The following is a 14,584-nucleotide window of genomic DNA, read 5'->3' as shown; positions in this document are numbered from 1 at the left end:
GAAGGAGGTGGGTGGGGGCGGGGCCTGGGGCAGAGTTGGGTGTTGAACACCCACAGGGCTCAGAGGAAGCCAGTGCCTGTGCATAAGAACCCCCAGTTTGGGTCAGAAATGGGGTTTGGACATTTAGGTCCATATCACAGATCTCTACCACTTCAGCTAACGGGATAACTGATACTATTGATAACTACTTGTTGAGTATGGTGTTTCAACCAGTTATACACCTGCCTTATAGTAAATTAATCTAGTCCACGTTTCCCTACTTGCTTATGAGAATGTCATGTGGGAAGCACAATAGCACAGCAGAGTTGATACAGTAAATTGATCTAGACTCAATGCAATGGAAAATTCCATCCTGACTGAACACTGTTCAAAGAACATTCACAGGCTTAGACAGCGTGACCTGGAATTTGCTCTGCAAAGCTACACAGCAAGAATCTCTCAACATCTTTATCAGAAATGCACGGTATACCAATGAAGAAGCAAACTAAGTTTTATAAACTGGTAATGGTAAAGTAAGCATTAGTGTAACAATGTCACTATTAGAAAAGGCAAATGTATCTCTGAATAAGTTACGCACTTCTTTTAATAGGTGCTAAAATTAGGGGTAGGAAAGGTCAGTGCCCATGTATTATAAGATACAGCTTTGCAGAGAAGCAGTGTAGTCTAGTAGTTAGCACACTGGTCTGAGGAAAAGCAAATTCTGTATCCAGTTCAGCTTCTGACTCACTGTATTACCTTCACCAGTTCCATTAGCTTAGTGCATCAGTTTATCCATCTTTAAAATGGAAATTCGTATCTACTTCCCAGCAACGTTAAGAGTACAGAACTGAGTTCCTTGCACGAAAGGTGCTATTGGAGTATGAATTATTAGTTACAGTGGTATGTCTGATTATGGCAGTTATGGTTAGCCACATTCTAATAAAATTCTATAGGAATATGCAGTAAATCAAGAATGGAAAGCAAGATCAATCTGATGACCTATTGTCAGCAAAATGTGCTAGATCAGAGTTCTAGCCGAAAGCCTGGTTCCTTTCTCCAATGACTAACAAACATTGAGAAGGCTGTGCTGGAAATATTCTGATCCTTAGAGAAGAGAGATTGCTTTTCATTGCTCTGCTGTGACCCTTTCTGGATAGATATTTTGTGTCTCTGCTGAGCGCCCAAGTATCCATCATTATATTAAAAGATCTGTTAAGCTGCTGCTTTCCTTTTTGTTTATCAGAGTAGAAATATTTGGCAATCTCTCTTCCCATGGTCTTTTCCTCCCTTCGGCCTGGTGTCATTTTACATTCCATTGAGCAAAGGAGGGCTAGCCCTCACTCCTAAATGTGAATGGAACAGTTATGGTTTTGTTTTTTGTTTTTTGTTTTTTTTTTAAGAGGGATTTTTGCTAAGAATTAAACATGAAAAAGAGAATGTGTGCTAAACTCCAATGTTGTTTGGTCAGTGGTTTACTCTGTTCTCTGCACTTATTTCTATTTTTTTTTTTTTTTGGCTTGAATATTTTCATTCTCTATCACAGCCCAGCTTTTCCATCTGTTTCATTCTGCAGTAAAATCACAATCTGTTTATAGCACTGGTTTTGCCATGGGAATGAATATGATGTCACAAGTTCAGCCTTCTGACCTCAGGGTAGGATCAGATAGGGAAAGATGGGCCAGGAAGGTGCAGATCTTTTTCTCCAGAGAGTGCTTGGTTGTAAATGGTAGTGTGAGGGGGAAAAAAAACTTGAAAAAGTATATTTGTGTTTTAGGGATAATATGTGTACCACTCCATCCAGTATGAAACTGCCTTTTTTCATCTTGATTGATCCTTTATTGTTGGTGGTGATTTAGTTCTCTATTTTTACTGGCTGACACTTATATTTTCCATCAAGATTTTTTGAACATAAATGTTCTTGAGGTGACTGGACTAGACTTGCCTTATTGATTATGATACTCAGAGAAGGGTAGTGTATCTCTTCATGAAATTCCTACTATTAAAGGGTGCTACATATATGTACAGGACAAGTTTTGCAGAGTGGAGGGGAAGATGGTGGGTTTTTTTCAAGTTAAAACACCCAGTAAGGAAGGTAGTATTGACAGCAGCATTGTGAGTGATGGATCTTAGACATGTAGTCTTAAGAATTGCCATAGCATGTGCACATTTTTCCATTTGTAGTATCAAGGAAAAAAAACCTATTTGGCATAGTCAGTGTGGCCAGTGCAGGGTATATTTTTGTCTGTTTTGCCCTGGCTACTTATAAATTTCTTTCTGATGGCTTTAGTGTACTACATTAATGTATACTAAACATGTGGAACAATTCAAAGTTGTGAATGTCCCCCAGTTCATCACTTGCCTGATGTTAAGTAGGTACTGGAGTACGTATAGTGGCACTATCATGAGCTGACCTGAGTCCAGGTCACTGGGTAAACTATAGACAAAATGGCATCCTTAACTGTGAATTTCTTGGTTCTTGTGCACTTTAGCCTCATAGAGAAGTGTTTGAATTTATTGTGGAATTGCAAGAATCGTGTGTCTTCACATGCTATTGAGTAAATTTTTACGCTCTAGTTTTAAACCCCTCAAAAAGCTGCCTTGTGTATTATTAACAGAATCTGCACACCTATCTGTGTAGTGCAATGTTATGAAAATTTATATGATGAGACGCACATATGACTGGCTAACTGGAATTTTATACAAAAATAGTTTTAAATTGCAGTATCTTATGCTACTTGTGGCTTTTATCTTGGTGATTAGCTGTGTTAGTTGAAAAAGATTTTCTGCTTCATTGCTGGTTTAACCCGTTAGGTTTTTTAATTGTATATATTTTAAATATGCTCCTCTTGTATTTTTTCCTTTCAGGTTTACTCAAGAGCAAATGACCAAGAACCTTGTGGTTGGTGGCTGGCAAAAGTTCGAATGATGAAAGGAGAGGTAAGTTACTTTAAAACTTAGGACTATCTGCTCCCATTTGAAGTGCAGCAAGTATGGAATGTAAATATTGCAAGACTCATTAAATCTGTGTGCAGTATCTTGTGATGGAGAAATGACACTGTGATATAAGGACATGAAAAACAGAGCAGGTGAGAGTGGGTTGTTGCTAATACAGAAACAAAACATAGCTTGAAAAAAGAAGAAGGAACCCAAAGTTAAGTATTACCAACACAAAACCATGATAGCAGGTTAGGTCATAAATTAAGGCTGCTCTTGGCGATGGTAACTTGTAGCTAGCTGACTGTGCACAGGTGGGAATAACAATGAATATTTTTTCTTTTAAATTGCTCGGTAAATGGGGATGGCTCCTGGATACTTGCCATTTTGTGAGTTCGACACACCTTGAGTCAGTATACCTTGGATCTGGTTGTTTAGGTTCTGTAAGAACTACATTGTATGCCTAACTCTGAGTTATGTGTCCGTATATTGGATGAACCATTTCTGGACTACGTGTGGTACCTTGTATATCTGTGTGCTTAGTTTCTGATATAATTTGAAACAAATCAATCTATTTTGCAAACAGAATTGGTGAGGTTAAAAAAATATGTAAAGCAAAACATCCTGATAAGATTTTAAATTTGATTCAGTTCTAATAATTAAGTTACTTCACATCATTTGTATGGACAATAGAACCTCAGAGTTATGAACACCAGACTTACAAAGTGACCAGTCAGCCACACACCTCATTTGGAACCAGAAGTACGCAATCAGGCAGCAGCAGAGACCTCCCTCCAAAAAAGCAAATACAGTACAGTATTGTGTTAAATGTAAACTACTAAAAAAAAAAAAGAGAGAGCAGCATTTTTCTTCTGTGTAGTAAAGTTTCAAAGCTATATTAAGTCAATGTTCAGTTGTAAACTTTTGAAAGAACAACCATAATGTTTTGTTCAGAGTTATGAATGTTTCAGAGTTATGAACAGCCTCCATTCCTGAGGTGTTTGTAACTTTTGAGGTGCTACTGTATTTTTCTCTTTACAGTTCACTCATCTTAGTGAAAGGAGACTAATCTGTTGTTTCTATTCAACACATTTTTCAATGCTCTTCTGTTTTCTCTTCCTATGCACTAGGAAAATGCAGCCATGTTTTGATTAAAATGCAGCAAGGACATGGTTTTTTTTTTTTTTTTTTTTTTAAATATATATTTCCATGAATAGTTAAAAATACACTGAATTTTGGGCTTAAACTATAAATCCTAACATGATGACATTTCATTAATTTAATTACATATTTCAGTTAAAAGTTTGGGGGTTGGTTTTTTTCTGAGTGGGGATTGGGAGTGGAGTTGCATTTAAATATTGCCCTGCTGAATTGGAAACCCAAATACAACAGCATCATGCATCAACCAAGAGATTTGGAAAGTAAAGCTGTTCAATGTCTTACTTCATTTTGAAACTGAATAAAATACAAACAACAAAAAAAGTGAAAGTTGGCTGTGGTGGTGAGTGCCCTAGAAATAACCAGAATAGCTAGAACAGCAAGTTAGATTTCTAAAGTTTTCAGTAAATCAGTAATAATTGAAGGTGATAATCTTTAATATGGACAAAGATGCTTTTAGAAAGATGTTTATCTCAGCAGCGCTCCTGTAATAAATTGGAGCCTGATTCTACTAGTCTTCCATGTGTGTTATTCATATAGATAGCCATTACAGTTGCAGGCACAAAAATGATTTGCACACTCAGACACTTAATTTAGGTTTAGTGAATCATGGCTACATATCTGACATTGTCCCATTAAAATATTATTGCTGTATTGTGAATTGATATGATGGGTACTAGTTGGAGTGACCCTTTCCAACTGAAAAGCTGTATTTTTTTGTCTTTAGTGAGTAGTACGTCTCCAGAAACTCAGTCAGGAAAGAAGGTTGGGAATAAAAAATTTGTTACGTATTTCATGAGCTTTGATCTTTGCTTAGCTTTTTGTTAGTACTTCTGCTGCTTCTGTTGAACTCCATTGGGGCAATGAGTTATTTAAAGCACATCATTTGAAATAAACCATTGTCAAGGACAGTCACCTATCTAGGTGTTTTCTCTCTTATTGTGATCTGTGTGGATGAACAAGCTGGCAAGAAAAGACACATTAAACTTGTGACATTGAGAGATACTTATTAGAACATCTGTCAACTCCCCTGCAGTGGAGTTAAATACAAGCCCTAATATATTTCTCTTGTAAGTCACAGCAGCTTGGGATTTTACTACCAACCAGCTAACTAAAGTTTTTGGTTAGAGGACTTGGTTTTAAATAGTGAGAAACAGTACAAATGTCCATAGGTGTGCGATCTATGGTTTTTTTTTTATGTAACTCAACAAATATGTTTTTAATTATATAAACAAATGAGAAGTTACCTAGCCTTCTGACTCCCCAAACCTTTCGGAGTTATTGATAGTAGGAGTTGTTTTCGTGCTTTGATCTCTTGTATCCTTACTTGTCCTTGCAAAGTACTGATAGAATTACATCTGTTACAAATTATATAATCTTCGAGCTTTTATTCACTTCTGAGTTCATTATAGATGCTTTGGCTGGGTATTCAGATTTAAGTTTGCTAAACAAGGGACTAATCTGAAATTCACAAAAGATGTATCTGATGATGAACAACCATATGATTATTTTTGGTAATCTGTTTATATGGCATGTTGCTAAACTGAACTGCTTCTAAATGTGGTAAGAAATATTACTTCTCTAAGAGCATGTGGACTTTTTTTATCTTCAAAATGTGGTTTAGGTATATGCATTTTAAACATTATTAAAGATAAACTGGAAGAGAACAAAAGTTTATGTAGACAATACATATGGCAAATAGTTGTATGTAATCATTTATTTGTGAATAAAGAAATCATTCCGTGAACCAAATTTAATTTAAAATGTGGTTATAGTCAGAAAAGACCTTATGGAAATTATGGCATCGCCTTACCAAACATATCTGTTCCTTGTGTGTATTTCAGTCAAGTCTGCTTATGTTGACAAAAAACAAGTATCTGTTTTTGTGTAGGAGCAGGGGAAGATTCTGCCTACTCTTTCACAGTTGCCCCATGGGATGGAAAAGAGGATTTGATTTGTGAAGACTATGTAAAAAATGTGTATCCCGGCACAAAGCTGAGCTTTGTGGGCCTTCCTGTGTACTGAAGGGTTGGACAGTAGGGCCAGAATATTTGCAGCTTTTACATCTTCCAGACCTTTTGTCTCCTGAAACTGAAATAAATATATGTAAATACAGAGTAGCACCATAGCCTGAGACGGAAGTATACCTCCTCCTCCTTTATGTCCAATAGTTATCTGCTGGGCAGCCTATTTACACAGTGGATTTAAGTTTTACTGCTGTTCCCTCAGAGCCAATACATCAGTGTAAAATTAGCTGGATTCTGTTCTCCCTCAAGCATTTTTGGAAAAATTGTCGGCTAATTTCTTGTTGCGTTACCTTTAGTCGTATATGGAATGTACTAAGCAGAATGAAGACAGTTTAAATTTCAGGTTCTGGATTGAATCGGCAGAATTGGCAGTTAAAAAAAACAGTATTTGATTTACAAACTGAGCAAACTTAGTTTCCAGTCGTACAATGCGATGTGCATCCGCATACCCTTCCACCCATATAGAGACCCACTGGCTTCAGTGGGACACTGGGGGAGGAGGTCTGCACAAGCATATAACATTGCAGGAGCACAGCTTTGTCAAAATAGAACTATGTTTTAATGTGTAAACCCATATTTTATATTTCCTTGATGGTGGAGATAGTAGCTGTTATCTTTATGAAATGGTTACTTTTAATTAATGATTTTTTTTAAATTTCCCCCCTTAGTTTTATGTCATTGAATATGCTGCTTGTGATGCCACGTACAATGAAATAGTCACATTTGAACGACTTCGACCTGTGAATCAAAATAAAACGGTCAAAAAGAACACGTTCTTTAAGTGCACAGTGGATGTTCCTGAAGATCTGAGAGATGCGTGAGTAGCTCTACGTACTGTAACTTCACTGTTATTCATTTCAACATGGCATATTCCTTTCTTCATATATGTATCTTAAATTCTTGTCTTGGGTTATTTTTTGGAGAGAATACCCCTGTTGTAGTTTAAAGTTAAATGGCATTAACTGTGATACTTCTATCAAATATGAAAGTGATGCGGTTTCCAATCAGCCTTGCTGGAACCACCGAGTGATGACCTCCCACCCCGAAATGTTCCTCACGTCATACTCTGGGACAGTTGTACCTGCCCCCTCCTTCTTCCCTCCACCAGAAGGCTTGGTGATTTTTCTGGTGGTTGGACCACATACTCTTTTGTGGTTGAGCTGAATGCCATGGAAGAAGAAATCTTTGGTCAAACAGGCTGCTTCCTGAGCCTGCAACCCTGTACACCTGAGCTGCTACAGTAGCCAGCTGCACTATAGAGTAACAAGTAGAAAAAGAAGACTTTCAAGGAGCTGCAGACAGCTTTACCTCCTCCACATTTGCAGTGTGAAATCAGGTGGATCCCCGGCACATCTCCTTGGACTAGTCTAGCGTTTTCCAGGCTGAGAAACATTCCTTATTATAGACTACTGCCACATTCTCATTTTTGAGTAATAGTTCTTATTGATATGATTCTTCAGCTGAAGTAACCTTTGCAACATTCATTTTTCTAGGTGCGCTAATGAAAATGCACATAAGGATTTTAAGAAAGCTGTAGGAGCTTGTCGAATTTTCTACCATGCTGAAACTACACAGTTAATAATACTGGTAAGAAATCAGTTTATTTTTTGTGCAGACAGTGCATGAATATTCAGGATATTACCTACTACAGATTGTTGTGTGCTGCCTGCAGATCTCTGTGAACTGATTTATTTGTAAGGCTATGCACATTTCAAGCAGTTTAATATATGTGTCTCTTCATAATATCATTTTAAAATATGTATTTTGGAGTAGGCTCGTTGGATTGGTGTCAGTACTGCATCAAAGGCAGCCTGAGTTCGGGAGTGATCTTTGGTCTCTCTGATTAATGTTTCCTGCGATGCAGCTTTCTGCAGAAGTAACATGCTTAGTCTCTTTTGAGGGTAAAGGCACTCTTGCACAAATTCCCTTTACTGGATGTAGAAGGGAGATCATAATCATAACCATAGCCATTTAGGGAATTGGGAGCCTTAGGGAGATTTTGTAATATACAGAATGATAGGTTAAGGGTAGTTAGTCCTATCTTTTATCTAGTTTTAACTGTGAGTCAAAGCCAGGGAAAAGCTAGTACTCCGTCACCAAGTATCATAGGAAAAATGTAAAGGCAAGTCTCACAAATTTGTTCAAATGCAATGAGACTGAAATTGGGTTTGGCCTGGGGAGTCCTGCATCTGCTCCTGTTACGTACTATTTTCCTCAGCAGTAATTCGTCTTTGCAGTTCTGTTTCCTTGGGACAAAATTTTCCATATAAGTTTGCCTGTTCAGATTCAGTTTTCCCGTCTTACTTTTTTGGATTTTCCAGTGAATAAGTGGGTGACCTGCACATATATGGTAAAAAGGTTAAATAAAATAATCTAGCAATTTATAATAAATCCATAGTGGGATTATCTCAGTGCAACATTCACTGTATAGGTCCAATAGAAAAACTGTGGCTGTAAACACACTGAGCCAATGGTAATGGGTTTGTGGGGTTTTGTTTTGGAAGCTGAATTTTTCTTGGTATGTCTTGTTTTGAGACCTTGAGGAAGGCTAATATCAATAAGTTACTTTATAAATTGGGTTTATATTTACAATTCAGTTTAATTTAATTTAAACAGTAATTTGCCCTCTGAGTGTGGATTTTCTTTATCAAAAGGGGATATTGTTTATCTTACCACTTCTCTTTTTGTAGTCTGCCGGTGAATCAACAGTGAAGAGAGTAAATATATTGAGTGACATGCATTTGCGCAGCATTCGTACCAAGCTAATGCTCATGTCAAGAAATGAAGAAGCTACAAAACACTTAGAAGTAAGCTGTCTTAGAATGGAATTGTTTAAAGCTAGGGTGGGCAAACTTTTAGGCCCGAGGGCCACATCGGAGTGCGAAACTGTATGGAGGGCTGGATAGGGAGAGCTGTACCTCCCCAAACAGCCTGGCCCCCGCCCCCTATCTGCCCCCTTCCACTTCCCGCCCCCTGACTGTCCCCGTCAGAACCCCCGACCCATCCAACCCCCCCTCCCCCTCCCCGCTCCTTGTCCCCTGACTGCTCCCTCCTGCGGGACTGCCCCTTTCTCCCCCGGGACCCCACCCCTTATCCAAACCCCCCCCTGTCCCCTGACCACCCCAACTCCTATCCACACCCCTGCCCCCTGACAGGCCCCCCGGGACTCCCACACCTAGCCAACCGCCCCCTCTTCCCCTGCCAGAACCTCCACCCCATCCAACCGCTCCCTGTCCCCTGGCTGCCCCCCGGAACCCAATGCCCCTTATCCAACCTCCCTGCTCCCCGCCCCCTTACCATGCAGCTCCGAGCAGCAGGAGCTTGCAGGCTGGCCGGCCGTGCGGTAGCATGGCTGCGGGGGAGGGCAGGATGGTCCCGCAGGTGTAGTTTGCCCACCTCTGGTTTAAAGTAATCATTTAACATTGTTCAGTTTTGAGTTCCTTCTTATGGTGGACAAATTCTTTCACCTCTCCCTAGTGCACAAAACAACTTGCAGCAGCATTTCATGAGGAATTTGTTGTAAGAGAAGATTTAATGGGACTTGCAATAGGTACACATGGTAGTAACATACAGCAAGCGAGGAAAGTTCCAGGAGTAACTGCAATTGAGCTTGAGGAAGATACTGGTACTTTCAGGATCTATGGAGAGGTAAGGGGAAAAGAATTTTTTGTTCGTTATATTTAATAGTTGGTTAACTCTGGTGTTTATTACTACTGCACAGAGATGAGATCTGAGCACAGGAACAAGAGTCAGAGACTGCTGAGTTCTAATTCCAACTCTGACACAGTTTGTGGGGCCAGTCACCTTAACATCTGTGTTTCCTCAGATGTGAAGTGGGAATAAAAATACACACTTCACAGGGGGAGTGTTGTAGGTGTTATATTTAACTGTCTCATATTTGTAAAACATTTTGAAGATGAAAATTACTATAGTATCATGTAATAAATGTTTGTCACTTTAGCTGTTACTTTTTTTGATTTGAGTGTATGTAGTTTTTTACCAGTAAAGCCCCTGCTCCCCACACACCTTTTTCTTGTTTTCCTTTTTCTTTTTGGGCACTGCCTATTCCATCATTCTGGAACTCCAGTCTTCTGTGTTTCTCTCCCTAGCATCTTGAATGACAACCAAGTTAGAGATTTATAATTCTGTTTAGATTTCTTCATTCTGGCCATGGAGTTTTTGTAATGTGATTGAAAGCTCCAGAAGTAAAGCTGATATTTAAGAGGATATAATATGCACAGTATGGTCTCCTTTAATAGACTGGAGCACAGTTCACATATCATAATGTTATTTACAGATCACTACTCATTCATTGCTAACTAATCAATCAGGTAGGACAAGAAGCAGTCATCTTCATCTGCATCACTGGAGATTAGGTTAGATATTAGGAAAAACTTTCTAACTATAAGAATAGTTAAGTATTGGCATAGGCTTCCAAGAAAGGTTGTGGAATCCCTGTCATCGGAGATTTTTAAGAACAGGCTAGACAGACACTTGTCAGGGATGGTCTAGGTTTATGTAGTCCTGCCTCAGAGCAGGGTGCTGTACTAGATGACCTCTTGAGGTTCCTACGAGCCCTGTGTTTCTGTGGTAACCCCTACCACATGGCCCCACTGTGCCCACCCACCCGGGAAGGTATGAGCCCCCCCAATGCCAGGTGGGAGAGCGCCAGACTAGGCTTACTCCGACCACTCCTCAGACCCAGTATGTAGTGACTGTGTCCAATCATTTCCTCCTTTGGGAGTCGTCTTTATTCTTACTGCCAGTTTATGGAGATAGTTCTGTAGCTCAAGTGGTGTCCATCTTACACTGAATGTTCAGGGTTCAAACCCTGCCAATAAATGCATAATGGGGGGTTGTTACAGTTGCACAGAACAGAATTCGTTTTTACTCTTTAAACAAAAAAACTCCTAGGAAATTACATACAAAAAACTGTGTTAGTTATTTAGGTTGCAAAGTCAAGTACTGAAAAGTTAGGAAATTACAGATTTTTCATTCCCCATGCATGGTCATGACACCCTTCTCATCCCTTGAAGACCTGGACTTTGCAGATGATCTCGCTCTCCTATCACATACCCAACACCATATACAAGGAAAAAAAAACTCGACTAAACTCATTCAGCCAGCAAATTGGACTGAATATCAACCGCAATAAGACAGATATCATGACCTTTAATATTGCCTCACCATCACCAGTACAGGTAGAGGATTTATGTTCTCACCAGTGTAGAAAAATTCACATACTTGGGCAACACCATCAGCTAGGACAGTGGAACAAACTAGGACATCCGGAACAAGATCCAAAAAGCCAGGAACACCTTCAGGAACTTACATACAGTCTGGAAATCATTAAAACACAAGACCAAAACAAAGTTCAAAATTTATCAGAGCTGCATACTTTCAACATTACTTTATAGTACAGAATACTGGGGAATGAGACAGTATGACGTGTCCGAACTGTCTTAATACCATGCAACCTGCTTCAGAAAAATCCTCCTGTGTTTGGTCATATTGTATCCACATGTGCAAGATCCCATCCCTCCTTAAGGTCTAGGTCCTAGTAGAATTGATGAGCCCACCTTTTAAACCCCTTGCAACTTGCTCTCTGGTGCACCTCTCTATGAAGGTAGCATTTCTAGTGGCCACTTTCTTGGCCAGAGGGGTGGCCCCTAGCATCCTCTTCCCTACACCGTTTTCGCTAGGGATAAGGTTCATCTTCGCCCTCACCCAAAATTTCTCACTAAGGTAGTCTTTGATTTTTGTGTCATCCGGGCAGTCTCTTTGCCAGCTTTCTTTCCAAAATTTCACACTCATAGAGATAAGGAGAGACTGCATTTGTTGGATGCCAGAAGGGCTCTAGTTTTCTATCTGGAGCATACTAAGTCCTTTGGGTCTTCTGTTCAGTTGTTTGTTGTGGTTACAAACCGAACTAATGGCAGTCCAGTGACTACTCAGATGATTTCATCCTGGATCTCTTCATGGTTTCATTTATGCTACCAGTTGGCTAATCTAACCCCACCATCTAACCCCCCCCAGTGCATACTACTGCAGCACAGGCTCAGCACACAGCTTTCTTGGTGAAAGTACCTATAATGGACATTTGTAAAGCGGTGACGTTTTGTCATCAGCCTACGCTTTTGCTTTGTGTTATGCCATTCCCCATCAGTCCAGAGACTATGCCAGTTTCAGACTGGATGTCTTACAGTTACCTCCATGATTGTCTCCTTGTGAGTCATCTACAATGGAATGGACATGTGCAAGCACTGAAGAACAAAAAACAGTACCTACCATTCCGTACCTGTTGTTCTTTGAGTTGAGTTGCATATGTCCATTCCATGACCCCCGCCTGCCTTCCCCTCGTTATCGGAGTCTGTTCAGTATGATGGAACTGAGGGGAGTTGGGAATGGCTCTGCCTTCCTCTACCTGCACACAGTGGTGCGAAGTGGCAGAAGGTGCTCGAACCACGCCAACGGGTATCACTGAGGGGAAAAAGAAAAGGAGTACTTGTGGCACCTTAGAGACTAACAACTGTATTTGAGCATAAGCTTTCCTGAACTATAGTTGTGCACAAGATGAAATTAACATATGCAACACACCTCAAAGAACAACAATTACAGAAGGGTAGGTAACTGTTTTTTCTTTGTGATGTGATGTTAGTTATATAGATATTTCTGTACAAGCATATCGGTTCAGAAATTGTGCGCGCCATTTTGGGGAAAAAAGAATATATAGGCTTCCCAGTTGATGGTCTCTCTAAAAGTCAGTGAGCTGTTGCAAGATAACATAAAGGGGATATTTTTGAGAGTTGGTTTTAATTGTGGTAAATTGCAGAATATAAAAACTTTGTTTTAAGTAGTGTGAAAACATTGTTTTTCACTATTTATGCCACTCTCTCGCCCCTGTTTTGTTCCTGAGCTTTTTAAACTCCGTTATTTCTCTAACATTTAGTTCAAAACTAGATGAATTTAATTTCGTTCCTGCTGTTGTCTGGAGGATTTCCAGCTGTTGTAACAGGGCTTTATTTTTACCATATTGCATTCAAAATAAAGTTCTATTGTGTTCATTTCTAGAGTGCTGATGCAGTAAAAAAGGCTAGAAGTTACTTGGAATTTGTGGAAGATTTTATTCAGGTGCCCAGAAATCTTGTTGGTATGTAATACTGCTAAAAGTTTAAAACACTTGAAAATTTGGGGAAAGAAAGCCTGTTCAGTATGACTATGCATAGAAGGCTTAGATGCCAGTATTTGACAGTTTCTCCCTTCACTCAGAAACTAAAACCTTTTAAATAACAATAGGTATAACAGGAGTGTTGAAAACATCTGTGTTGCACATGTGGACATCTTGTTGTCAATTCTATCTTGTAATTAATTTAAAAAATATTAAATAGAATGCTTAGATATTATGGTTGCGCTTTGAGATTCATAACAGATTCAGACTTGTGCAGTCATATGCTTTTAAATTTCCTGCTTGTGTAAAATTTAAATTGATAAATGGGGGTGGGAGGAATGGAGCCTAAAATATCCTCTGTAAAAATTAATGTTGAAAATTATCTTTCAAAATTAAGTTTAAAAGAAAATAATTTCCTTTGAACCCTAAGAATGGCATGGTGATTCAACTAAGATACCATTGTCCAATGCTTGGTCCTATTTGACTGGTTATGCCTTTTGAATAGTGTGCTGCAGTATACACAAGCAACAGTATGATAGTCACATCCTTTCATGTATGCTAATCATTCTTGAGGTATCGTGTCCTTTTAGTTGAGTTTTTTAATCTGGGGGCAGAAATACTTCTTTTTTTATGGATGAAATTCCTAAAACAATTAAAATGTATGCTTCAGCTGGTTCTTTAAATACCCTTATGCAATCTCTGAGCTGCTCACAATTATCTTTGAGGACAGGAAAGGTCTCAGAAGACTGGAGAAGGGCTAACATAGCACTACCTATCTTTAAAAAGGGGAACAAGGAGGACCTGGGGAATTATAGACCAGTCAGCCTAACTTCAATACTTGGAAAGATACAGGAGCAAATTATTAAACCATCAGTTTGTAAGCACCTGGATGATAATAAAGTTATAAATAGAAATGGAAAGTTATAAATGTAAATTGCCATTTTTTTCGGGACTCACCGATCAGAGGATGGGCAAGGCACACAGGGTCATGCACCCCCAGATTTCTACCTGAAGACACATGACTCATCCCCAGGGCAGAGGCTGGAGCAGAGATGACAAGTGGGTGGAGCGAAGGTTCATGGCCCTCCCCAGATTTCTGCCCAGGAAGGGTGACAGGGCCAGGCCATGGCTCCTCGCCCTGGGGAGGGGGAGAGGCTTGCAGGGAGGCACTGACTGATGGGCTGGCGCTGCGTCCTAGGCCTGCACCAGCCACCCTGCCACCATGACAGGGATCGCGACACTGCCCCCAACTTCAAATGTGAGGCCGCAGGTACTCCCTTCAGCACCCCCTCCCCCAAACATTCCCTCCAGCATCCCC

General features: G+C 39.7%; 1 protein-coding gene across 2 annotated transcripts in view; it reads left to right on the top strand.

The window, feature by feature from the left end:
• The window catches only part of FXR1 (FMR1 autosomal homolog 1), a 60,366-nt gene that overhangs the window by 28,829 nt on the left and 16,953 nt on the right, over positions 1-14,584 (top strand). For both annotated transcript variants that reach the window (XM_074963507.1, XM_074963508.1), the window contains exons 4-9: positions 2,845-2,916; positions 6,767-6,915; positions 7,592-7,685; positions 8,789-8,905; positions 9,576-9,746; positions 13,170-13,248. In XM_074963507.1, the coding sequence (XP_074819608.1) occupies positions 2,845-2,916; positions 6,767-6,915; positions 7,592-7,685; positions 8,789-8,905; positions 9,576-9,746; positions 13,170-13,248 (682 nt within the window). The remainder of the gene's footprint in view (positions 1-2,844; positions 2,917-6,766; positions 6,916-7,591; positions 7,686-8,788; positions 8,906-9,575; positions 9,747-13,169; positions 13,249-14,584) is intronic.

The sequence above is a fragment of the Natator depressus genome, chromosome 9, assembly GCF_965152275.1.
Source record: "Natator depressus isolate rNatDep1 chromosome 9, rNatDep2.hap1, whole genome shotgun sequence".
NCBI classification, from domain to species: domain Eukaryota; kingdom Metazoa; phylum Chordata; order Testudines; family Cheloniidae; genus Natator; species Natator depressus.
This window is presented reverse-complemented; position numbering and strand designations above follow the sequence as displayed.